This window comes from Mesoplodon mirus, assembly GCF_964341445.2.
Source record: "Mesoplodon mirus genome assembly, chromosome: 6".
In the NCBI taxonomy this organism is placed as follows: Eukaryota; Metazoa; Chordata; class Mammalia; order Artiodactyla; family Ziphiidae; genus Mesoplodon; species Mesoplodon mirus.
Window position 1 is genome coordinate 3,142,323 of NC_138982.1, and position 27,189 is coordinate 3,169,511.

Here is a 27,189-nt window from a genome sequence, read left to right on the forward strand (position 1 = left end):
CTCCAGGAAAGTAATAAGTACTAGTGGTTAGTTCTTGACACATAGCAGCTGCTCAAAAATGTTTGCTAAATTGAGTTCTACTAACGTTAAAGTCTCAGGCCAGAGTTTGGACTTTACGAAGGCCCTGGCTGTGAGCTGGAGCTCGGCGGGGTTAATAATCAACTTTAGCAGTTTTCTGAGGCTAAGAATGTGAAATATACACCTTGTTCTTTGCTTTGAAGAGCTGACTGTTAGCTGGGGAAACAGATGGACAAGCTCCCAACAGTTCAGTTCTAAATCCCTAGAGCAGTGGTTCTCAAACTCGAGCAAGCATCAAAATCACCTACAGGCCATCTGTTGAAACATATTGCTGGCAACATCCCCAGAATTTCTGATTCAGTAGGTCTTGGATGGAGCCTGAGAATTTGAAAGTTTGCATTTCCAACTCGCTTTCAGGTGATGCTGAAGCCTGGTGCTCAGTAAGTGGTACATAATACGTCTGTGTTTGAATCCTGGTTCCACTACATCGCTAGTCTTGGCTGATCAAATCACTCTACCTCTCTGTGCTTCATTTGCTACACCTGTGAAATCAGGATAGTAAGCTAATGCAGGTAAATGCTTAAAGCAACACTTGGTACAGTGTTCATCAAACGCTGGTTAACTTTATTTTCTGAAGAAAGTGGGAGGACAAAACCAGGGGTCTAGGTAGCCAGAGAAAAGCAGGGCTAAGTCGCTCTTCTGTGCAGCCTGGCGGGCACATCGGTTCACCAATCCCACACAACTGACGGTGACACCCTAGCGTAGCCGAGCTCTCCTGCCTTTCTGCTAAACGCGCTCCGCATTCCAGCCCACAGGCTCCCTACGTCCCGCCGACGCTGCGCAGGCGCAAATCCCGCGGTGTGCACACAACGCACATGCGCACTCAGGTGCGCTGGTAAAGCAAAAATGGCGGCGGCGGCAATGCGCGTGGCGGCACCCGGAATCAGGCTCAGTGCTGTAGTGAGAAGTCTCCGGGCCGCGGTGCGCAGCGTGTGCACCCAGCCTCTCTCCGTTAATGAGCGCATCGAGAACAAGCGTCAAGCCGCACTACTGGGAGGAGGGCAGCGCCGCATCGACGCGCAGCATAAGCGAGTGAGTCCCAAAGGGGCCCAGCCCAGCCCGCTTCCGGCGGTCGCGACCTATCACAGCGTGCGCGGCTCGCGGCGTACGGGGCCTTCCAGCCAATCCGCGCGATGCCGCGAGGGGCGGGGCGGAGCCGAGGATGTTCACCTTGTGAAACTGTTACCTTTCACTGGGGCAGGTAAAATGAGGACAAGCACCGTTGTGCTTTGTCACTGTCTGCTTTCCCTTTGGAATTTTAGACGGGTTTGGCTGGGCTCCAGCGGCTTAACAGCTATGAACTTTTGGACAAGTTACTCGTTTGGAGTCAATTTTTTCAAAATAGAAGATGGTAATAATTCTCCCCTTGTAATCTTACTGGAATAAGATAGTGAAGCAATGATAGACACTTAATTAAAAAAAAAATCTTGTTCTTCTCATGCCCCATGAAAGAGTGGTGGTAGGTTCTTGCTCCGTTATGGAAGCAGGAACATCAGGGCGTTTGGCAGGGGAAGTTACATGGGCAAACTCACATTCACCTGGGGTGGCTGTGTGGTGTGCGCAGGGAACTTGTGGAAACTCTGCCCCCCGAATGCCAGCCGAACCTCCTTTAGGGTATCAGCGTGCTTGCTGGGAAGGAAAGACACCTTCGGAAGCAGGTGTTTTTTCCTGGGGGTGCTCAGGTTACTCAGAGAGTTTGGCTGGCGTGAGCAGCTGAGGCACTGCCACCCACTGCCCGGGGTATTGCGAGGCCCAGATCGGTGACTTGGGACTTGAAACGAGGCTCGCTCCGTGCGTCCCGGACACTGGTGAGTCTGGCCTGATGTGCTGGATGGGTTAAATAACCAACCTGGAAGATGCAAAAGCGAAATTTTTAGAGGTGAAGGACACTGAGGCATAAATTTACAGGCGTGGGGGTAGTGGGGTCTTTAGTGAGGACATTTGCACTGGCCCTTTATTAACTCTAATTTGAGTGTCAATTTAGATGTTGCAAATGCCCATTTGACAAGAGCCTGAAGGTGACAGTTCCTTTTTGCCATTTGGGAGTGAGATGTAAATTTGGTTGAGAGTGTGTGGTGTCCTCCCTCCCCTGAGGTCCCTGGGGTGGCAGTGTCTGGGTTGAGGGAGCTTTATTATTATTATTTTTTGGCCGCATCGAGTGGCATGCGGGATCTTAGTTTCCCAGCCAGGGATCCAATGGGTGCCCCCTGCAGTGGAAGCAGGGATTCTTTTTTTTTTTTTTTTTTTTTTTGTGGTACGCGGGCCTCTCACTGTTGTGGCCTCTCCCGTTGCGGAGCACAGGCTCCGGATGCGCAGGCTCAGCGGCCATGGCTCACGGGCCCAGCCGCTCCGCGGCATATGGGATCCTCCCGGACTGGGGCACGAACCCGTATCCCCTGCATCGGCAGGCGGACTCTCAACCACTGCGCCACCAGGGAGGCCCGGAAGCAGGGATTCTTAACCCCCGGACCTCCAGGGAAGTTCTGTGAGGGAACTTTAGATTATCTGGAAAGGCCTGTCAGTGCTGTTGGGGCCCATGGCTTAGTCCCTCCCTGGAACATCATCCCACCCATTTCCAGGCGGATCTTACTGGATTTAGATGCAGCCTCCAGAAACTGTTTTTCTTTTGCCAAGGCTGACTTAGTCAGGAGGCTTACTTGGTTTAAATCTCCTACTCCATACCCTTTTACACAATATTTGGACTACTTCCACAGGATAGATTCCCAGAAATGGAATTACTGGGTCAAAAGATAGGAATATTTTTAACACTGATATATATTGCCAAATTGCTTTCTTTCTTTCTTTTTTTTTTTTTTTTTTTTTTTTTTTTGCGGTACACGGGCCTCTCACTGTTGTGGCCTCTCCATTTGTGGAGCACAGGCTCCGGACACGCAGGCTCAGCGGCCATGGCTCACGGGCCTAGCTGCTCCGCGGCACGTGGGATCTTCCCGGACCGGGGCACGAACCCGTGTCCCCTGCATTGGCAGGAAGACTCTCAACCACTGCACCACCAGGGAAGCCCACCAAATTGCTTTCTTGAAAACTTATTTTATTTTACCCAGTAGTGTAGAGGATTACCTTTTTGTTTTAATACCACCTCACTGGCTTTGGCTTCCTTCTTAAAGGGAAAATATAGCTAGTTAGAGGCTTTTTTTTTTTTTTTTTTTTTTTTGTAAACAGGGGTTGGGGATAGACAGTGGGCCCGGTTATTGGTCTTGGTCTAAGGGCTTGGGAGCCCAAACAATGGAGGCTCTTGACAGGTTGAGGTCTCCAACCTCACCCCCTCCAAGAACCATTTTTTAACTCCTCTCAAGTGAGCTCTTTAGCACTCTCTGTCCCACTCTTTTTTTACTAAGCCACTCTCTGCTGTGGGGTTGTCTGTGTATCACGGAGTCACTGTCAGGGGTAGGGTTCCTAAGCAGGGCCCCCAATGTAGGAGAAGACCCTGGAGGAGGCAGGAGAAGAACCAGGAAGTGTCCTTGGGGCTGGACCCTAGTGAGGTGAGCTTCTGTGGGGTTCCTTAGAAAAAGCTTGTGAACCTGAGTGTGTAGCCTCAGACCCTTCATGAAGCCTGCTTTAGTTTTCTATTTCCTGCTTCTCCATTCTCCTTTTTACTGCTCCTTGGGTCTCCAGTAAATGTTTGTAGAACTCGTTATCTTGTTCCAGGGTCAGGCTCTCCTTACCCCCACTTCTCCTCTCTGCCTTTCCCTCCTACTCCCTTAATTTGCTTCCACAGTTAGTGGCTCCTGGAACAGCCGGTCTGCCCTGATTTCCTTACTGGCTGAATTCTACTGATAACACCTTTCTCTGGGGCAGGTTTATGGAACAGAGGCTTTCACATAGGGTGAAGGCAAAAACTAGTCCTCCTGGCCCTCCCATGAGCACTCCTTGCTTACTGACTTTTGTCTATGATGACATCATTGAGCGATTTTTGTTGCATTTTAGGGAAAGCTAACGGCCAGAGAGCGGATCAGTCTCTTGCTGGACCCTGGCAGTTTTGTCGAGAGCGACATGTTTGTGGAACACAGATGTGCAGATTTTGGAATGGCTGCTGATAAGAATAAGGTATCTGTTCACCGTGGTGGTGCAAGCCTCCAGGTTTCACTTACCCGCTGTGGCCCTGCTGTTCGACACACTAGATTAATGAAGTCCTTTCAGGATTCAGGATGCATTGAAACGTTTTCAAGTGTGGGGCCCTGGAATTGCACAAGTGCCTCTTGAGAAGCACTGCTGGGGCCTCCAGGTTCCCCACTCACCTTTGTCTACAGAAGAAGGAGTGTGGGTGCACTACTCATACCTTGTGCAGGGTAACTCTGGCCCAGCTCCCAGGGCTCCGGTGTGGGTTCACAGTTCTCGCTGGTATAGAATGACAAACTGAGAAGGAGAGTTGAGAATAGTTTTTGATTGTGTTCTGGTCTGCCTAGGCACCAGGGACCCCTAAAGGCTAACCAGTCGCCTCTTTTGACATACTTTAAGTTTATGCCTTGGAGTTTTGGAGGTCAGAGTTACCAACGCTTGTTCCTTCAGTTGGGTGTTCTCCATGGTGCACAGAGTTCTTTGGACTCTCTTTTGGTCCATTTATTTTCAAGACTATGATCAAAGATTTGTAACCTTGGCACTAAACTTGCTGGCTCCATTTGAGCCATTATGGGCCACACAGTGACTGTCAGAATTCCAAGCAAAATGATAGGTTTGTCTTTTTAAGGTTTGGGGGTGGGATGTGTGGCTGTGTAGAAGTTGCCATGTTTTTTTATATATTCTCCTTCCTCCTGTGAGCGTTTGGTAGTGGCATCCCTAGGGGGTCCCCTGATTATTCTGCTTTTAGGAAGGAGGGTGAGGCCCAAAACTACAGTGTTCTGTTGATGAAGCAGTAGCCCAGTGCTTGCTGTTGCAGAGCTGAGGGGGAAAGCGGGGATTCCTTCATGTTCTTTATTCATATTGAATTTTAAGGAATTTGGGGTGTGGTTTTTTTTAGGGGGAGTCTTTCCTTGGGGCATAACTGTGAAATTAATTAAGAGAAGTATTTGTTTTTTTTAACTTTTATTTTTCTATTTTTCTGGTAGTTTCCTGGAGACAGTGTGGTCACTGGACGGGGCCGAATCAATGGAAGATTGGTTTATGTCTTCAGTCAGGTATTTCATACTCTAATTGGCTGAGGTTTCCTTGAGGGCAGAGCCAGGAACAAAATATGTGAGAAGAAAACAGTCCTGGGGAATGAAAACTTGCCTGTAGTTGGGGCAGGTGAGGGAATTACTTTGTTTCTTAGTGCATATGTCCGGAGTATTACACTATTATAATGTAATAGGGTGTTTTTAATTAGGGAGAAAGACTCCTTAGTCGGTTTGGGGGAGGATCACAGGGCAGAAGTCATCTAAGAAGTCCTAGGAACCAGGAGTTTATCCAAGTGAGTGAGAGTCCTCTTGGCAGGTTGGGTGTGTGCCGGGAGGGCAGCTCTGTCCTGGGCAGATTGTGTGGACCTGAGGGAGTGCAACGGATGCAGCTTGGGCAGAGGGGATTTGACTCAGGGCCACAGGCCCCTTGAGTTTTAGGCTTTCATGAAAGAGTTCAAACAATTTTTGTTAGGCTGCATCAAGACATACAGTTTCTTCACACGGACACCATAGGAGAATGTAGTAGGTGGAATAATGGCCTGAAAATATATCCAAATCCTAATCCCTGAAACCTGTGAATATGTAATTTTACCTGACAAAGGGGAATTAAGCTTGCAGATGGAATTAATGTTACTCATCAGTTGACCTTAAAATAGAATAGCTTGGGTTATCCAGGTGGGCCCAGTGTAATCACAAGGGCCCTTAAAAGTGGGAGAGAGGCAGAAGGGGAGGTCAGAGTAATGCTATGTGAGAAGGACTTGGTCTGCTGTTGCCGGCTTAGAAGAGGGAGGACGGGGGTCATGAGGTGAGGAATGTAAACAGATGGTCTCTAGAAGCTGGAAAAGATAAGACAACAGATTCTCCTCTGGGGCCTCCAGAAAGGAGCATAGCCCTGCTAAGCTTGATTTTAGCTCACTGAGACCCATGTAGGACTTCTAAATGACAGAACTGTAAGATAATGAATGTGTGTTGTTTCAAGCCACTGAATTTGTGGTAATTTGTTACAGCAGCAGTAGAAAACTAACACAGAGAACATGTTGTATACTATTTTTTGTTTGATTTTTTTTTCCTCCACTAAGATGGAAATATGTATATAATTCTAAATATTTAGTTTCTTTTACAGATCTTAAAGGTATAGAGCTTATTTAGGAACCTAGAATGTTTTCCGGGTTTGAGAGTAAAATAATTATACTTGATTATTTTAAGAGTTATTTAGACAGTACTCATTTGCTAATAGAATTACTTTTAAAGTATTTTAAAACTGTTATAAATGGGTCTGCCAAATGCCTAACTAGAAGGGATCATCTCTCTTTTTTGTAATTTATGAGAGCTAGGCAAAGAATTGTATAAAAGGAACCATTAGTAAGATAGCTAGAACAAAGAAGGCTGTTGTGCTTTCTGGGCACAATGTTCCCTTAACTATTAAGGAGATAACAAAAATTCATTGAATTGATGCTTTGGAGCACCTCTTATGCCCGTGGGTTTGGGTGGGAGTGAGGGGGAGGGGGAGATGACCGAGACAGTTCTTGCCCTGGAGAAGCTAATCATTTTGTAGGTAGAATGGGGCAGAACAGGAGTGGCTACAGTTACCGATAGCCGGTGAGAGGTTCTGGGCAAGTGCCATGGGCTCAGGACAAGGGAAGATCACATCCGGATCCAGGAAAGCTTTAGGGAAAATGGGGCATGTGAAGCAGGCCCTGAAGGATACTGAGGGGGAGGAGTGATGGGTCAGCTTTTTTGTAGTGATCCCCCAAATGTTAATATCTGCAGACACTGTTTTCTGCGGGGAGCTTCTGTTTTTCCAGAGAAGCAGTCGCAGTCTTTTGCGTGATAATTGGCTTTAGATGTGTTCTGGGGGAGGGGGGTGGGGGGAAGGAGGGGCCAGCAGTGGCTCATCATTCACTGTACAGATTAGGCATCTCACCTGTTTTCAGCCTTGCCTTTGCTGCCTTTTGTGGCTGGGGATTGTGGCTCCAGAAGCCCTCTGGTTAAGTTTCTTTAGAGAGTAAACCTCTTTTCTCCTCTCCAGGTGAAGAAGAGGCCCTGTGGGGTCTAACTGCTCCCAACACAGACTTCCTGTCAGTCTGCTTTCCACCGCACTTTCTGTGGTTCCTGGGCTGTCCCCTCCTGTGGTTACTCCCTCCGCAGGTGTAAAGGCTTCCATTTGCTCCAAGTCAGATATTCTTGTGCTTTCACTTCCCTCATTTGTTCACTCTCTGATCTGCTGTTGTTTCCTCTTCCTTTTTTGTCCTCATGGGCTGAATGTGTTTTTAATTCCCTGCTATCTTTTTGATGGGGGTTTAGGAAGGGGGTCATTCCTACAAGAAGCTTTTTATATCAGAAGGTAATGAAAATCCAGAAGCAAGAAGCAGTGAGGACTCTGATTCACTTCTTTCACCTCCTTTATCAAAACAGCAGATATTTCCTAGTAATAGAAATGTCTGTTTGACCTCCATAGAATCTGATTTTTTGGGGTTAATTCTGCCTGAAAAGTTTTCCTTCCCTCAGAGCTACAAGTCATTTTTGTATACAAAGACTAGGTCTTTTGCTCTTCACATTACATGAACTCCTTTTAAGACATTTTATTCACTATTCATTCTATGGAATACTTTGTCACACTTTTCCCCTAATCTTTTAAACTTCTGAAAATCCTTTAAAAACTTTTATCTATGAATTTTCCATTTCCTCCTCCTATTGGGTCTTCATCTCTGGCTAGTCACTCCATATTATTTTTTGATTTGTTTTCTTTTTAGGATTTTACAGTTTTTGGAGGCAGCCTGTCGGGAGCACATGCCCAAAAGATCTGCAAAGTAAGTATTTATTTTTTATAAATTTTCTTTTAAAAAAATTTATTTTATTTTATTTTTGGCTGCATTGGGTCTCCGTTGCTGTGTGCGGGCTTTCTCTAATTGCGGTGAGCAGGGACTACTCTTCCTTGTGGTGTGTGGGCTTCTCATTGTGGTGGCTTCTCTTGTTGTGGAGCGCGGGCTCTAGGCGCATGGGCTTCAGTAGTTTTGGGACATGGGCTCAGTAGTTGTGGCTCACGGTCTCTAGAGCGCAGGCTCAGTAGCTGTGGCGCACAGGCTTAGTTGCTCCGTGGCATGTGGGATCTTCCCGGACCAGGGCTCAAACCTGTGTCCCCTGCATTGACAGGTGGATTCTTAACCACTGCGCCACCAGGGAAGCCCCCAAAGTAAGTATTTAATATTGAAAACAAACTCAGTACTTTCATCAGTCACGTGTGGTGGGGCAGAGGTGCGCAGGATGTGGTGCCGACCTGAAGGTGCCTTCAGTCCAGGGCAGGAGGTCTTAACATTTTTTGTAGCATGGATCCCTTTGGCAGGCTGGTGAAGCCGGACCCGCATTGTTTATATTTTTTAAAAATTTAAAGTCTTTATTGAATTTGTTACAATATTGCTTCTGTTTTATGTTTTGGTTTTCTGGCATGAGGCATGTGGGATATCAGCTCCCCAACCAGGGATTGAACCTGCACCCCTTGCATAGGAAGGTGAAGTCTTAACCACTGGACTGCTGGGGAAGTCCCTGGACCCGCATTTTTACACATGCATAAAGTAAAATGTAGGATTACAAGAGATTGAAAATTAAAAGATCACATTTGTAATATATATGCTTCCTTATTAATGAATTAAATAACGAGATTTAGCAGTGGATAAACTGCTGTAATTTCAGAGTTGGCATGAGTTGAAAACAATATTTCAAGATATCTGCCAGAAAGTGGGACCCACCAGAAAGTGGGACTTTCCTGGTGGTCCAGAGGTTAAGACTCCACACTTCCACTGCAGGGGGCACGGGTTCGATCCCTGGTTGGGGAACTAAGATCCCACACGCTGTGCAGTGTGACCAAAAAAAAAAAAAAGATATTTGCAGCAACTTTAATGTGGCATAAAAATCTGTGGTTTCTATTAATGAGAAAGTCACAGGTATTTCTAATACTGCTGTGGTTAAAAAAATGTAAAATTTTCCAAGTTCATTGAAATCTACTCACAGGCTCCTTACGGTTCTGAGGACCCCAAGTAAAGAACCCATGGTCTAGGTGGAGAAACCAGGTACTAAAAAAGCAGTGCAAGGATTATGTGATGGTATTTAAAAACTGCTGCTGCAGATGAGATGCTCTGGTGGTGAATAAAAGTGTAGATCATATTTGGGGAGTTTTGGAATAAAGGTAGAGTTGACTTTTAGTAGCTGGGCAGGGCTTCCCTGTGTAATGGAATATCTGGCTTCTCCATGTGGTCCTGTCATGTGTTGCTCCTGAGACCTTGGGCCAATCACTAAACTTTTAAACCTTCCTAATTTCCTCTTCTTATTGCCTCTGTTGTGATTGCTAAATGAGGTAATGTAAGTGAAAGTGCTTTGTAAATTCTCAAGGAAATTAGAAATGTTGCTCATTAGACTGTCAACTACAGACCCATGAGGAAAGTCTGTCTTATTAGAAGTAAAAGGCCTGGGCCTGGCCTCCAGTTAATAGATGGGTCCACATTTACTTTCACAAAACTACTGCTTTGCCATTCTGTCTATCAGTTCAAAATATTTTGTTCAGGCCCAGGCTGAAAAAAATATTACAGCCTGGGCCTGAGGCTCTAGAAATGGTTGCCATGAACAGTCTTCGCCCCTGCAAATGGGAAGTGCTTTGGCTCTTGGCTGCTTGGGGGGCTTTAATCAGCGGTTTAAATATCTGATTTTCTGTCTTCCACGAGGTACCCAATCATCATGTGGAATGGAGCCAGTGTTATGGACTCCTGTTTTGAAAAGTACACTCAGAACATTTTCCAGAAAACCACCATGGTGCTTTGTAAATGCTGTTTTTCATAACAGGATCAGTTGTCTCTCACAAGATTTTCCTGCTCTCTCAGATCATGGACCAAGCCATGACAGTGGGGGCTCCGGTGGTTGGACTGAATGACTCTGGGGGAGCACGGATCCAAGAGGGAGTCGAGTCTTTGGCTGGCTACGCAGACATCTTTCTGGTGAGAAGCCGTTAATAGAGAATGGAGGAGTACAGGGAGTTCTCTAAGCTGTGTCCTGGTCAGAGCTTCCCCATCTGACCTCACTGTGCCCTGTAGCTCCTTCCTGTGTCATTGGGGTGGCATGAAGGGTGGATGAAAAGCAAGAGAGACGGGGGGTTCCTGGTTGCCTAGTGGTTAGGACTCTGCTGTGGCCCCGGTTCAATCCCTGGTCAGGGAAACGGATAAGGTGGGGAGGGTTATCTTTCTTTTTCTTTCATAGAGGCCAGTGATACTTATAGGGGAAAACAAAATTAAAGATTATTCAGAAGGGAAAGTCACTTAAATATTTTTTTTCAAAAGCAAGGAGGAGGGAATATAAAAGATTAAAATGAACCGATTTGCTAAAAATTAGGAATTTTATTATTATTTTAACTTTATTTTATATCAGAGTATAGTTGAACAACGTTATGTTAGTTTCAGATGCACAGCAAAGTGATTCAGTTATACCTATACATGTATCTATAGAATTAACAGTTTTTAAAAAAAGCAACGTTTTTTTTGTTTTGGTTAAGACATTACAAGATGATTATACAAAGTTCAAGCTGTAGTACAAAGAAGAAAGAAATCCCACCATCACCCGAGATCCCACCATTCAGAAGCATTTGGTGAACATCATTTCAGATATCTGCTTTCTTACAGACTAAAAGAGAAAGAAATGAAAAGAAACACAAACATTAAATGCATTATTTGAAGTAGGAAGTGCGTTGTGAGAGTATAGTAAGGGAGGTTGGGGTGAGGGAGAGATACTGCCAGATGTAAACTTGAGAGAAGGCACAGATCAGCATTTCCAGGGAGGGGAGGAAAGAAAGGACAGAGACAGGCAGACGTTGTTTCTAATCAAGCCAGCTGTTCTTGTCATCCCCTGGCCTGCAGGCTTACGAGGGTTTTTATTCCCTGCCACTGCCCTTTGTGATCAGTCAGAAAAATGTGTGTTTACTTTGTGTACGATACTCTGGTAGTTGTGGGAGCACTTGTGTTCTTTGAGAAGAACTCTGTAGATCTTAAACCTACTTTTTAATCTTTAAACTTGAGCTCTAGGGATAGCCCACTGGGGAGTAAAGGCACTCCTGTATGTCTTTTACCCACATTCACCGGTTGTTTATATTTTGCCTGTTCTATCATTTTCTCTCCGTATGCACATATTTGCATGTTATATTTTTCTGAAACATTTGAGAGTAAATTGGAGATTGTGCCTCCTTTATCTCTTAAATCCTTCATTGTGTGTTTTCTAAGAACAAGGACATTCTTATATAAACAGAGTACGGTAATTGAGAAACTTAATATTGATTCATCAGTATTATTCTTATTCATGGTCCTTATTTATATTTCATCAAATGATCCTAATAACGGCCTTTATAGTTATCCCCCCTCCCCGCCCTCCGCCCTCCCCAATCCAGGATTAAGTACTGCCTTTAGTTGTCATATATCTTTAATCTCCTTCAATCTGGAGCATTTCCTCAATTTCTCTTTGTCTTGTATGACTTTTGATATTTTTTAAAACAGCTTTATTGAGGTATAATTTACGAAGCATAAAATCCATCCATTGTGAATATACATTTCAACTATTTTTAAGAAACTTACGCAACCATCACCACAGTCTACAATTTAGAATCTTTCCCTCCAAAAAAATCCTTCCTGCCTGTTTTCAATCAATTCCTACCCAGCCCTAAGTAGCCACTGATCAGCTTTCTGCCTCTACAGTTTTATCATCTCTCTTCACTTAACATAATGTTTTTGAGGTTCATTCATATTGTACTGTGTATCAGTGGTTTGTTTTTATTGCTGAATAATAATATATAGATATACCATATTTTGTTTATCCATCCACTAGTTGATGGACATTTGGGTAGTTCTTACACTTCGAATATCATAAATAATGCTGCTATGGACATTTGTATATAACTCATTGTGTGGACATATGTTTTCATAGCCCTTGAGTACATTCCTAAGAGTGAAATTGTTGGATCAAATTATTGAACCCAAGTTCTTGTGCCCAGTGCACAGTGAAGCCAAACAAACGGAAATGTCGGAGATTGGAGCGGAGAAAAGTTTATTGTAGGGCCAAGCAAAGACCTGAACTCCTCCATGGGTTTCAGGGAAGAGTTTTTAAGGGGAAGGTGAGGGAGGGGAGTAGGAGGGGGTGTGTGTCTGATTGCTTGGTGGTGAAGTAGCAGGGTGGTGTTTCCGGAATCTCAGTCATCAGCCTTCCGGTTCCAACCAGTCTGGGGTCCACATGCTTGTGCTCAGGGGGCCTGAGTTCCTGTAGAGGAACTCAGAGATACGTATCAAGTTGTTACGTACACCCTCCGAGGAGGAACCAGGCCTAGGCCCCATGCTGCACTATTATTTCTTTCTGCATTCCCTCAATCCCCTAATTAGTAGCTATTTCAGTCTGTTCTTTGGAACTCAGGGAAGGTCTAGGAGGCTAAAACCTGTTTCCTACAAACAAGAAATGGGGGACGCAGAAAGTCTTTTGTGTTTGGGAGGGCCTCACAAGGTCCTCCTTGGTTTCATTATAAGTTTATGTATAACTTTTTAAGAAACTGCCAAATTTTTTCCCAAAGTGACTGTACCCTTTTATATGGCCACAAGCAGTGTAATTGAGGGATTCAGGTTCTCCCCCTCCTTGCTGACACGTAGCATCGTCAGTCTTTTCCGTTATAGCCATTTCGGTGGTAAGTAGTGGTATCTCTCTCTGGTTTTAATTTGCATATCCCATCTGACTGATCCTGTTGAGTATCTTTTTATGTACATGGTAGTCATTTGTATATCTTCTTTGCTGAAATGTTCGTTCAGATCTTTTGCTCATTTTATAATTGGATTTTGGGTAAGAGTTCTTTATATATTCAGGATACAAGTCCTCTATCAGATATATGATTTTCAAATATGTTTTTACTAGTCTGTGGCTTTTTATTATCTTTTTTTTACAATTAATTATCATTTATGTTTGGCTGTGTTGGGTCTTCATTGCTGCGTGTGGGCTTTCTCTAGTTTCAGGGAGCGGGGGCTACTCTTCATTGCGGTGCATTGCGGTGGCTTCTCTTGTGGCGGAGCATGGGCTCTAGGCACACGGGCTTCAGCAGTTGTGGCATGTGTGCTCAGTAGTTGTAGCTCGCGGGCTCTAGAGCGCAGGCTTAATAGTTGTGGCACACGGGCTTAGTTGCTACATGGTGTGTGGGATCTTCCCAGACCAGGGCTCAAACCTGTGTCCCCTGCATTGGCAGGCAGATTCTTAACCACTGCACCACCAGGGAAGTTCCTGTGGCTTTTTATTTCTTAATGGTGGCGTTTTAAGTGCAAAAGTTTTAAATCTTAAAGTCCAGTTTATCAGTTTTTTTCTTTTGTAGATCATGCTTTTATTCTTATATAAGAACTGTGCCCAATACAAAGTCATGAAGATTTTGTCTAGTGGTTTTGTTACCAACCAGGGTTCTTGGCCTCCTTAATCAATAGAAATTGGTCAGAGGCCAGACAAGAAATTCAGGCAAGGCTTTATTGGGGCCCCTGCTGCAGCAGGAGGGAGCGAGAACAAACAACAGGTTCCCTTGCTTGCTTGCTCACTGGGTGGGGTGCAGGCGAGCTTTTTCATTACGTGGGGTGAGGGTAGGGGTGTGTCCGGGAGTCGGGCTGTAGGGCTGGCTTAGTGGTCTGCCTACCCCTTAGGTGGTGTGGTGTGCAGGGGGCATGTGCAGTGCCCTGCTTTAGCTCTGGGCTCTTCAAAAGTGGCAGTTGCGTTTTTTGGTCTCTTTGTATCTTTTGTCCAGAATTTGCCCTGATTTCACCTGCATGCAGTTATTTTATTTTTATTTTTTTTATTTTTGCGGTACGCGGGCCTCTCACTGTTGTGGCCTCTCCCGTTGCGGAGCACAGGCTCTGGACGCGCGGGCTCAGCGGCCATGGCTCACGGGCCCAGCCGCTCCACGGCATGTGGGATCTTCCCGGTCCGGGGCACGAACCCGTGTCCCCTGCATCGGCAGGTGGACTCTCAACCACTGCGCCACCAGGGAAGCCCTGCATGCAGTTATTTTTAGTCCCATGTAGTTTCCTTGTATTTTGTTGCTTGAGGAGAGGTGTGTCCAGGTGCAAGCACTGCAGCAAAGGGTCCCAGCTCCCAGCCTGTCTCATTTTTTTTTCATGGGGTTTTATAGTTTTTTGGCCTTCATATTAGGTCTGTGATCCCTTTTGAGTTAATTTTGAGTATGGTGTGAGGTCAGGGTCCAAATTCATCCTTGTCCCACCATCATTAATTGACATGACTATTCTTTCCCTACTGAATGGTCCTGGCACTTTGGTGGAAAGAAAATCAATTGACCATAAATATAAGGGTTTATTTCTGGACTCAGGTTTTTTCCATTGATGTATATGCTTATCCTTACATCAGACGCACACTTTCTCTTCTGATAGTCTTATAATGTTTATGTTGGTACATTTGATTTCCCACAGGTCCCTCAGCTTCTGTTTTTTTTTTTTTCCTTTTTTTTTTTTTTGCTGTTCCTCAGAGTTGTGGACTTAAAATGTTCACAAACTAAAAGTTGTGTCAACTTAAAAAAAATGCACAACGTGAGAGCTGTAGTTAAACTTGGGGCAAAATGAGGACTGCAGCTTGGGAGACAACATAGCAGATAGCTCTGAGAAACTGCTCCAAAGAGGTAGGAGGGAAGGTCTGTATATATGTGATTTTGGTGAAGGGGGAAAACATGTAATCAAGCACATATTTTTTGTAGAAGTCTTCTGCTAGTCTCATGAAAGTTACTGCTAGTCACGAGGAGCAGATGTCACCATGAAGGATTTTAGTGTTTTTCTAGATATGAGGAGATACAAGAATTGGGCTCATAAAATTGGCTCCTGAAAATATCTAACTTTCTGAAGACCTGTTCTGCCAGTTTTTCCCAGAGCACAGAGTTCCTAATTTCAGCTCTCCACCCTGAACTCCTTTCAGTAAGGTGTTGAAAGTCAGCAGCTGCAAATGCACAAGATTTAATCCTTGTAGAGGTGGATGGCAAGTGCCAATTGTAGTTGACATTCAAAAAAAAATTTATTTATTTGGTTACACCAGGTCTTAGTGGTGGCAGGCAGGCTCCTTAGTTGCAGCTCACTGGGCTCCTTAGTCGTGGCATGCGAACTCTTAGTTGCGGCATGCATATGGGATTTCATTTCAATCCGTGACTAGGGATTGAACCCAGGCCCCCTGCATTGGGAGCACAGAGTCTTATCCACAGTGCCACCAGGGAAGTCCCTAAACTTAGACATTCTAAAATGTACAGTTCAGTGGTATTGAATACATTCATAATTTTATACACCTATCACCATTGTCCATCTCTATAACTTTTTTTTAAACTGTCAGTTCTTTTTTTGTTTTTTAACATCTTTATTGGAGTATAATTACTTCACAGTGTTGTGCTAGTTTGCGCTGCACAACAGAGTGAATTAGCCATATGCATACATATATCCCCGTATCCCTTCCCTCTTGCATTCCCTCCCACCCTCCCTATCCCACCCCTCTAGGTGGTCACAAAGCACCGAGGTGATCTCCCTGTACTATATAGCTTCTTCCCACTAGCTAGCTATTTTACATTTGGTAGTGTATATATGTTCATGCCACTCTCTCACTTCATCCCAGTTTACCCTTCCCCCTCCCCGTGTCCTCAAGTCCATTCTGTACGTCTGCATCTTTATTCCTGGCCTGCCCCTAGGTTCTTCAGAACTATTTTTTTTAGATTTCATATATATGTGTTAGCATATGGTATTTGTTTTTCTCTTTCTGACTTACTTCACTCTGTATGACAGACTCTAGGTCCATCCACCTCACTACAAATAACTCAGTTTTGTTTCTTTTTATGGCTGAGTAATATTCCATTGTATATATGTGCCAAATCTTCTTTATTCATTCATCCATTGACGGACACTTAGGTTGCTTCCATATCCTGGCTATTGTAAATAGAGCTGCAATGAACATTGTGGTACATGACTCTTTGAATTATGGTTTTCTCAGGGTATATGCCCAGTAGTGGGATTGCTGGGTCGTATGGTAGTTCTATTTTTAGTTTTTTAAGGAGCCTCCATACTGTTCTCCATAGTGACTGTATCAATTTTCATTCCCACAAACAGTGCAGGAGGGTTTCCTTTTCTGCACACCCTCTCCAGCATTTATTGTTTCTAGATTTTTTCATGATGGCCATTCTGACCGGTGTGAGATGATACCTCATTGTAGTTTTGATTTGCATTTCTCTAATGATTAGTGATGTTGAGCATCCTTTCATGTGTTTGTTGGCAATCTTCTTTGGAGAAATGTCTATTTAGGTCTTCTGTGCATTTTTGGATTGGGTTTTTTGTTTTTTTTGATATTGAGCTGCATTAGCTTCTTGTATATTTTGGAGATTAGTCCTTTGTGAGTTGCTTCATTTGCAAAAATTTTCTCCCATTCTGAGGGTTGTCTTTTCATCTTGTTTATGGTTTCCTTTGCGGGGCAAAAGCTTTTAAGTTTCATTACGTCCCATTTGTTTATTTTTGTTTCTATTTCCATTTCTCTAGGAGGTAGGTCAAAAAGGATCTTGCTGTGATTTATGTCATAGAGTGTTCTGCCTATGTTTTCCTCTAAGAGTTTTATAGTGTCTGGCCTTAAATTTAGGTTTCTAATCCATTTTGAGTTTATTTTTGTGTATGGTGTTAGGAAGTGTTCTAATTTCATTCTTTTACATGTAGCTGTCCAGTTTTCCCAGCACCACTTATTGAAGAGGCTGTCTTTTCTCCATTTTATACTCTTGCCTCCTTTATCAAAGATAAGGTGACCATATGTGCATGGGTTTATCTCTGGGCTTTCTATCCTGTTCCATTGATCTATATTTCTGTTTTTGTGCCAGTACCATACTGTCTTGATTACTGTAGCATTGTAGTATAGTCCGAAGTCAGGGAGCCTGGTTCCTCCAGCTCTGTTTTTCGTTCTCAAGATTGCTTTGGCTATTCGGGGTCTTTTGTGTTTCCATACAAATTGTGAAGTTTTTTGTTCTAGTTCTGTGAAAAATGCCAGTAGTAGTTTGATAGGGATTGCATTGAATCTGTAGATTGCTTTGGGTAGTATGGTCATTTTCACAACGTTGATTCTTCCAATCCAAGAACATGGTATATCTCTCTGTCTGTTTGTATCATCTTTAATTTCTTTGATCAGTGTCTTATAGTTTACTGCATGCAGATTTTTTGTCTCCTTAGGTAGGTTTATTCCTGGGTATTTTATTCTTTTTGTTTCAATGGTAAATGGGATTGTTCCCTTAATTTCTCTTTCAGATTTTTCATCATTAGTGTATAGGAATGCAAGAGATTTCTGTGCATTAATTTTGTACCTTGCTACTTTACCAAATTCATTGATCAGCTCTAGTAGTTTTCTGGTAGCATCTTTAGGATTTTCTATGTGTAATATCATGTCATCTGCAAACAGTGACAGTTTTACTTCTTCTTTTCTGACTTGGATTCCTTTTATTTCTTTTTCTTCTCTGATTGCTGTGGCTGAAACTTCTAAAACTGTGTTGAATAACAGTGGTGAGAGTGGGCACCCTTGTCTTGTTCCTGATCTTAGAGGAAATGGTTTCAGTTTTTCACCATTGAGGACGATATTGGCTGTGGGTTTGTCTTAAATGGCCTTTGTTATGTTGAGGTATGTTCCCTCTATGCCTACTTCTAGAGAGTTTTTATCATAAGTGGGTGTTGAATTTTGTTGAAAGCTTTTTCTGAATTATTGAGGTTGTCATATGTTTTTTATCCTTCAATTTGTTAATATGGTGTATCACATTGATTGATTTGCATGTATTGAAGAATCCTTGCATTCCTGGGATAAACCCCACTTGATCATGGTGTATGATCCTTTTAATGTGCTGTTGGATTCTGTTTGCTAGTATTTTGTTGAGGATTTTTGCATATATGTTTATCAGTGATATTGGCCTGTAGTTTTCTTTTCTTGTGACATCTTTGTCTGGTTTTAGTATCAGGGTGATGGTGGCCTCATAGAATGAGTTTGGGAGTGTTCCTCCCTCTACTATATTTTGGAGGAGTTTGAGAAGTATAGGTGTTATCTCTTCTCTAAATGTTAGACAGAATTCGCCAGTGAAGCCATCTGGTCCTGGGCTTTTGTTTGTTGGAAGATTTTTAATCACAATTTCAATTTCAGTGCCTGTGATTGGTCTGTTTATATTTTCTGTTTCTTCCTGGTTCAGTCTCAGAAGTTTGTACTTTTCTAAGAAATTGTCCATTTCTTCCAGGTTGTCCATTTTATTGGCATAGAGTTGCTTGTAGTAATCTTTTATGATCCTTTGTATTTCTGCAGTGTCATTTGTTACTTTACCGTTTTCATTTCTAATTATGTTGACTTGAGTCTTCTCCCTTTTTTTCTTGATGAGTCTGGCTAATGGTTTATCAATTTTGTTTATCTTCTCAAAGAACCAGCTTTTAGTTGTATCGATCTTTGCTACTGCTTCCTTCATTTCTTTTTCATTTATTTCTGATCTGATCTTTATGATTTCTTTCCTTCTGCTAACTTACGGGTTTTTTTGTTGTTGTTTCTCTAATTGCTTTAGATGTAAGTTTAGCTTGTTTATTTGAGATGTTTCTTGTTTCTTGAGGTAGGATTGTATTGCTATAAACTTCCCTCTTAGAACTGCTTTTGCTGCATCCCATAGCTTTTGGTTTGTTGTGTTTCCATTGTCATTTGTTTCTAGGTATTTTTTGTTTCTAGGTTTTTTCCCTGTAATTGATATCTAGTCTCATAGTGTTGTGGTTGGAAAAGATACTTGATACGATTTCAGTTTTCTTAAATTTACCAAGGCTTGATTTGTGACCCAAGATAGGTCTGTCCTGGAGAATGTTCCATGAGCACTTGAGAAGAAAGTGTATTCTGTTGTTTTTGGATGGAATGTCTTATAAATATCAATTAAGTCTATCTTGTTTAATGTATCATTTAAAGCTTGTGTTTCCATATTTATTTTCATTTTGAATGATCTGTCCATTGGTGAAAGTGTGGTGTTAACGTCCCCTACTATGACTGTGTTACTGTCAGTTTCCCCTTTTATGGCTGTTAGCATTTGCCCTATGTATTGAGGTGCTCCTATGTTGGGTGCATAAATATTTACAATTGTTATATCTTCTTGTATTGATCCGTTGATCATTATGTAGTGTCCTTCTTTGTCTCTTTATTTTAAAGTCTATTTTGTGTGATATGAGAATTGCTACTCCAGCTTTCCTTTGATTTCCATTTACATGGGATGTGTTTTTCCATGCCCTCACTTTCAGTCTGTGTGTGTCCCTAGGTCTGAAGTGGGTCTCTTGTAGGCAGCATATATATAGGTCTTGTTTTTGTATCCATTCAGCCAGTCTGTGTCTTTTGGTTGCAGCATTTAATCCATTTATATTTAAGGTAGTTATCGATATGTATGTTTCTATTACCATTTTCTTAATTGTTTTGGGTTTGTTATTGTAGGTCTTTTCCTTCTCTTGTTTTTCCTGCCTAGAGAAGTTCCTTTAGCATTTGTTGTAAAGCTGGTTTGGTGGTGCTGAATTCTCTTACCTTTTGCTTGTCTGTAAAGGTTTTAACTTCTCCGTCGAATCTGAATGAGATCCTTGCTGGGTAGAGTAATCTTGGTTGTAGGTTTTTCCCTTCCATCACTTTAAATATGTCCTGCCACTCCCTTCTTCGTTGTGGAGTTTCTGCTGAAAAATCAGCTGTTAATCCTATGGGGATTCCCTTGTGTGTTACTTGTTGCTTTTCCATTGCTGCTTTTAATATTTTTTCTTTGTATTCAGATTTTGATAGTTTCATTAATATGTGTCTTGGTGTGTTTCTCTTTGGGTTTATCCTGTATGGGACTCTCTGCTTCCTGGACTTGATTGACTGTTTCCTTCCCCATGTTAGGGAAGTTTTCGACTATAATCTCTTGAAATATTTTCTCAGACTCTTTCTTTTTCTGTTCTTCTTCTGGGACTGTTATAATTCGAATGTTGGTGTGTTTAATGTTGTCCCAGGGGGTCTCTGAGACTATCCTTAATTCTTTTCATTATTTTTTCTTTATTCTGCTCCTTGGCAGTTCTTTCCTCTCTTGTATCTTGCAGGTCACTTATCTGGTCTTCTGCCTCAGTTATTTTGCTATTGATTCCTTCTAGAGTATTATTAATTTCAGTTATTGTGTTCATGACTGTTTGTTTACTCTTTAGTTCTTCTAGATCCTTGTTAAACATTTCTTGTATTTTCTTCATTCTGTTCCCGAGATTTTTGAACATCTTTACTGTCATTATTTTCAATTCTTTTTCAGGTAGGTTGCCTATTGTCTCCATTTATTTGGTTTTTTAAGTTTTTACCTTGCTCCTTCGTCTGTAATGTATTTTTTGGTTGTTTCATTTTTGTTTTTTCTTTTTGGATAGGTGGGGCGGTATTCCTGTCTTACTGGTTGTTTGGCTTTAGGCATCTAGCACTGGAGTTTTCAGGCAGTTGGATAGATCCGGGTCTTGGTGCTGAGATTAATACCTCCAGGAGACCTCAGTCCGATTAATATTCGCTGGGGTCTGAGGTTCTCTGTTAGTCCAGCAGTTTGGACTCGGAGCTCCCACCACAGGCGCTCTGGCCCAGCCTCTGGCCTGGGAACCAAGATCCTGCAAGCTGTGTGGTGTGGCAAAAAAAAAAAAAAAAAAAGAAAAAAAGAAAAGGAGCAGTAGAATATCAAAGAATAAAAAACAAAATAAAATTAGAAAGATAAAAAATATATTAGGAAAAATAAAAATATAATTGAAACAACTGCAACAAGGTAGAATAAAACCACAGTAGAAAAAAGAGGAAAAAAAGTGGGGGCATGAGGGGAACAAGCCAGAAGGAGAGAACAGTAACAAAGTATGAAGAATAAAATAAAATTGGAAAATAAAAAATTTATTAGGAAAAATAAAAACATAAATTAATCAACAACTGTGAATCAACAAGGTAAAATAGAACCCCAGTCTAAAAGAGGAAAAAAGAAAAAGAAAAAGCCTTGGCTCTGGGGGCGGAGTTTAGGAGGGCTGGAACTTTGGCAGGGGTGGAGTTTAGGAGGGGTGGAACTTAGGCAGGTGCGGGGTTTAGGGTGGGGTGTAACCTAGGCCGGTGGGGGGGCTGGCGTCTGAGCATGGGGCCGGGCCTTTGCTTAGGACCCTGTCGCTGGGTTTCCTCCATCCCCTTAGGTGTCCGTGGTCCTCCACTGGTGCCTAGTAGGTGCCCTAGTTGTGCCGAGACACGAATTCTGCGTCCTCCTTGTCTGCCATCTTGACTCCCGCCTCTGCCGAGTACTTGCTTCAGTTTCAGTACTTTCTTGCTCTGTTGTCCCCGGGCCATGGGGTGGGCTGGTTCCTGACTGGCGTGCACAGTCTATGCTGGTGGTAGCCTGGAATTCCGCACCTGGAGAGACTTTTCGGCTAGTGGGGCAGCCGTATGGAGGTGGACAGGGGCCATCTCCATAACTTTTTGTCTTGCAAAACTGAAACTCTATACCCATTAAACAGTCACTCCCCATTATCCCCTCTGCCAGCCCCTGGTAACCACCATTCTACTTTGTCTCTATTATTTTGACTAAATAACTTAAGTAAAATCGTACAGTGTTTGTCTTTTTGTGACTGGCTTATTCTTTCACTTAGCACAATGTCCTCAAGTTTCATCTATGTTGTAACGTGACAGGATTTCCTTCCTTTTTAAGGATGAATAATATTCCATTGTATAGATATACCACATTTTGTTTATCCATTTATCTATTGATGGGCATTTGGGTTGATTCCACATTTCACCTATTGTGAGTAATGCTGCTATGAATGTGGGTGTACAGGTTATCTCCTTGAGACCCTGTTTTCCATTCTTTTTGGTATATCCCCAGAAGTAGAATTTCTGGATCATTTGGTAATTCTATTTAAAATTTTTTGAGGAACCACCATGCTGTTTTTCACAGCGGCTGTACCATTTTACATTCTTACCAATAGTGCACAAGGGTTCCACTTTCTCCACATCCTCACCAACACCACTTGTTTTCTGTTTTTTTGATAGTAGTCATCCTAATGTGTGTGATGCGGTATCTCATTCTAGTTTTGATTTGCATTTCCCTAATGCAAGTGATTTTGAGCTGGAGGGGGAGGAGCTTGCAACAACGGGGTGAGGTGCAACAACAATGGCCGCCTAACTTCCTAACTTCACCTCTGATCAGAATCAACAACCAGCTGTCGGGGCATAGATTTGCAATATTTGGAGGGCAGGGTCCTTTTTGTCTGCCTCTGTGTAAGCCTCTCCAGGAACACATGCACAGCTGCATGCCTCATGGCTGGGGGTAGGGGGTGGGTAGGGGTAGCTGCTACTGTGCTACCAGTTGAAATTGACTGAAATTAACTGGGATTTGCCCTCCAAATCTTCCTGTGGATGTTAAGCCTTCAGTAGGCTTAACAGAGCTCCAGAAAGTTACATCAGACAGATTCTGCCAGTGTAATTTTTGTCCAGGTGGGGAGACAGATTCCTGGTGCTTCCCATTCTACCATCTTCTCAGAATCCTCTCTGTGGATGCCTTTTTGTGCTGTCCTGAGCTATGTCCTGTGAATTATAGAAATTGGTCTCAGACCCAGGGCAGGGCTAAAAGTGGACATACTTCTCTTAAGCTGATGGGGCTCAGGGAAGGATAGAGGTTGGGGGATGGGCAAGGAGTCCTTGGGCTCTTATCTTGCCTGGGTCTTCCAGCCCCCTGGGAAATCTTGTTTGTCCTAGAAGGCGGCCTGAGGCTTGGCTCTTCACAGCACCTTTGTCCCTATGGCACGTTTTTGCCTTCTGCCACGTCCCTATTGCCCATCTGCCCTGCATAGGGGCGGGCAGACATTGCAGACTGAGTAAAGTAGCACCTGCCTCTTAGCCTTGCCTTGTAACTCTTGGACATCCTCTGTGGAGGGTGTGAAGGGGCTCCAAGTAGAGGTCATGGATCCAGGGTAAGTGTTGGCCCTGTATATTCCACCTAAGGTTTTCATTCTTTCTTCCAGCCAGTTTTGTACAGATGGGTCCTGGCCTGAGGTGTGTTTAGAGCTGGGGTGAGAGTGGTAGGATTCTCTCTGAGCTCATGTCCTGGTGGAGCTTTTGGGGACCTACTGCCCTGCCAAGGAGAGAAGAGGTTACTTGCCCCAGAAAGTAATATGCCAACCATCCCACCAGTTATGGGGAAAAGTTGCCTATACAATTCTGGAAGAAACTGTACAGATTAGGCCTCTTGTCTCTAGGATAGAATTTCTGTGAGTAAAAGCCGAATGTACTTTTATTGTTGCCTCTGTCTTTCTGCAGGTAATGCCTTGAACACCTGTGTAACCAGATGCCTTTGCCTTTCTCTTTTGGCAGAGGAATGTCACAGCATCCGGAGTCATCCCTCAGATTTCTCTGATCATGGGCCCATGTGCCGGTGGGGCTGTCTACTCCCCGGCCCTAACAGACTTCACGTTCATGGTAAAGGTAAGAAAGAAGGACCTGGTTCTCCTGCCCTTTGAGAGTTGTGCAGTACCTCACCTGCAATAACAATAATTCCTGACCCAGATCTGGGTTGTTATCTGCACGCTTATTGGATTTCAATGCAGTGCTGATAAGGTCTTGGTGGAGAGAAGGTTTTGGCATGAAGACTGTAGCTTGTGTGGGTTCAGTGGCAGAATGTGCTTGTCTACTTCATTGGTGGGTGATTTTACTTGTTGATCTGAATTGCAAATGATTTTCAGGTAATCAAAGGTCCTATCCTCTGCCCAGACAGATGATCGTTTACTGAATCCTATTCAGAAAGTTTCTCATGGAAAGCTTTTCTGTAAACTGCTTCACTAGGAGGTTGTATCTTATGTCCCACCTTTATTTCTTCAGCTGTTTGCCATTTTTTTACATTTTGTCTATGACGGTAATGGTAAATCTGATCTCCAACTTCATTATAAAGAGGTACATATCTTTATTACATGATTTATATGAAACGATATTTTAAAATGATTTTTAAAAGAAGCCTATTTGAAATCATACATGGGTAATTACCTTTAACCTGATACTTAAAAAAAAATCAGTCTTTTCTTCTTAAATATTTTTAACCATAATGAGCAATAAATGTCAAGACAAATTAGGGGGCAAAAAGGAAAGAGAGTCATCCAGTATGAAAACAGTGTAAATAGAGGGAGTGTAAATAGGAAACACTTTTCTCTTTGGCAGTAGGAATTAAAGTTTAGCAAAGTGCTTACCCCTTGACTCAACTATTCTTTCTTGGTGACAGATTAAAAGCAACCTAAATGTTCAATGTTCAGTCTAGGGTGGACTTTAAAAATTAAGATGACCACATCTCTTATTTCCTGAGCAAAGCAGGTTTCCTTGAACTTTGCCCCCTAAATCTATATATGCCATACCTATATGGTGCTACCCCAGTTGTCTTCTTACCTGGCAGGAATGGAGGTGTGGGATCAATTCCTCTGGCTAAGGCCATTGTTTCCTCCTCTCCCTACATACATGCTGGAAAATTCTAAACTGCTTTCTCTTATTTTTTTAAAAAAATTAATTTATTCTTTTTTTTTGGCTGTATTGGGTCTTCATTGCTGCACGTGGGCTTTCTCTAGTTGAGGCGAGTGGGGGTTACTCTTCATTGCAGTGCGCTGGCTTCTCACTGCGGTGGCTTCTTGTTGTGGAGCACGGGCTCTAGGCGCATGGGCTTCAGTAGTTGTGGCATGTAGGCTCTGTAGTTGTGGCTTGCAGACTCTAGAGCACAGTCTCAGTAGTTGTGGTGCACGGGCTTAGTTGCTCCGCGGCATGTGGGATCTACCCGGACCAGGGCTTGAACCCGTGTTCCCTGCATTGGCAGGCGGATTCTTAACCACTGCACCACCAGGGAAGCCCTGCTTTGTCTTATTTTTAAAACATTTTTTCCCAGTTTTATTGAGATATAATTGACATATAACATTGTTTAAGTTTAAGGTGTACAGTTTTTTTAAAATTAATTAATTAATTAATTTTTGGCTGCGTTGGGTCTTCATTGTTGTGCGCAGGCTTTCTCTAGTTGCAGTGAGCAGGGGCTACTCTTCATTGCGGTGCACGGGCTTCTCATTGCAGTGGCTTCTCTTGTTGTGGAGCACAGGCTCTAGGCACGCAGGCTTCAGTAGCTGTGGCTCGAAGGCTCTAGAGTGCAGGCTCAGTAGTTGTGGCACACAGTATCAGTTGCTCTGCTGCATGTGGGATCTTTCCAGACCAGGGCTCGAACCCGTGTCTCCTGCATTGGCAGGCGGATTCTTAACCACTGTGCCACCAGGGAAGCCCCCTTAAGGTGTACATGTTGATTTGATACTTACATATTGTAAAATGATTACCCCCATAGTGCTCTCATAATTACCATTTCTTTTTGGTGATTAACGTTTAAGATCTACTCTCTTAGCAGTTTTCAAGTATGTGATACAGTACTGTTAACTATAATCTCCATGTTGTACATTAGATCCCCAGAACTTCTTCATCTTATAACTGGAAGTTTGTATCTTTTGACCAACATCTCCCGTCACTCCAACACCGCCCCCCTCTTAGTAACCACTGTTCTTTTTCTGTGAGTTCAGCTGTTTCAGGTTCCATGTATAAGTGAGATCATACAGTATTTCTCTTCCTCTGTCTGACTTATTTTAGTTAGCATACGCTAAGTGAAATGCCCTAAAGATCCATTCATGTCACGAATGGCAGGATTTCCTTCTTTCTCATGGCTGAATAATATTTCTCTGTGTTTGTCTGTGTGTATGTATGTGTCACTTTTTTTATTGATATGGATATCCAGTGGATAATTCTGTGTGTATATGTGTATTTGTATGTATGTCACATTTTTTTTAATCCATTCATCCATTGATGGACACTTAGGTTGTTTCCATATCTTGGCCACTGTGAATAATGCTGCAGTGAAATGGGAATACAGTCATCTGTTTGAGGTCCTGATTTTATTTTCTTTGGATATATACCCAGAAGTGGGATTGCTGGATCATTTGGTAGTTCTATTTTTAGTTTTTTGGGGAACCTCCATACTGTTTTCTATAGTGGCTGTATCAATTTATATTCCTACCAAGAGTGCACAAGTGTTCCCTTTTCTCCAGAACTTTACTAGTACTTGTTATTTCTTGTCTTTTTGATAATAGCCATTCTAAGAGGTGTGAGGCTAAAACCTCATTGGGGTTTTGATTTGCATTTCCCTGATGATGAGTGATGTTGAGCATCTTTTCATTAGCCATTTGTATGTTTTCTTTGGAAAAATGTCTGTTCAGATCCTCTACCCATTTTTTAATCAAAAAAATTTTTTTTTGCTGTTAAGTTTTACAAGTTCTCTATTTATTTTGGATATTAATCCCTTATCAGATATATGATTTGCAAATATTTTCTCCTATTCGGCAGGTTGCCTTTCATTTTGTTGATTGTTGCTTTTGCTGTGTAGAAACTTTTTAGTTTGCAGTAGTCCCACTTATTAATTTTTGTTTCTGTTGCGTTTGCTTTTGGTGTCATCCATAAAATTATTGCCAAGAGCAGTGTCAGGGAGTGTTTCTCCTATGTTTTTCTCTAGGAGTTTTACAGAGTCGGGTCTTTAAGTCTTTAACCTATTTTGAGTTAATTTTTGTGAGTGGTGTAGGATATGTGTCCAGTTTCATCTTCTGCATGTGGTTATCCAGTTTTCCCACCATCATTTATTGAAGAGACTATCTTTTCCCCATTTAGTGTTCTTGGCTCCCTTGTCAAGTATTCGTTGACTGTATACGTGAGAGTTTGTTTCTGGGCTCTTGATTCTGTTCCATTGGTCTGTGTTTCTTTTTGTGTGACGCCATACTTCTGTAGAAAAATGACATTGGAATTTTGATAGGAGTTGCATGGAATGTATAGATGGCTTTGGGTGGTACAGACATTTTAACAGTATTTTTATAAACATGGGATTTTTTCCCCACTTGTGTCATCTTTGGTGTTTTTCATCAAAGTCCTATAATTTTCA

General features: G+C 42.7%; 1 protein-coding gene across 1 annotated transcript in view; it reads left to right on the forward strand.

Annotated features, from left to right (window-relative positions):
* Positions 1-918: 918 nt before the first annotated feature.
* PCCB (propionyl-CoA carboxylase subunit beta) overlaps positions 919-27,189 on the forward strand; it is an 88,848-nt gene continuing 62,577 nt past the window's right edge. Inside the window, exons 1-6 of the mRNA XM_082625934.1 lie at positions 919-1,110; positions 4,024-4,143; positions 5,142-5,210; positions 7,943-7,999; positions 10,061-10,174; positions 23,571-23,681. Coding sequence (XP_082482060.1) covers positions 925-1,110; positions 4,024-4,143; positions 5,142-5,210; positions 7,943-7,999; positions 10,061-10,174; positions 23,571-23,681 — 657 coding nt within the window. The 5' untranslated portion in view covers positions 919-924. The remainder of the gene's footprint in view (positions 1,111-4,023; positions 4,144-5,141; positions 5,211-7,942; positions 8,000-10,060; positions 10,175-23,570; positions 23,682-27,189) is intronic.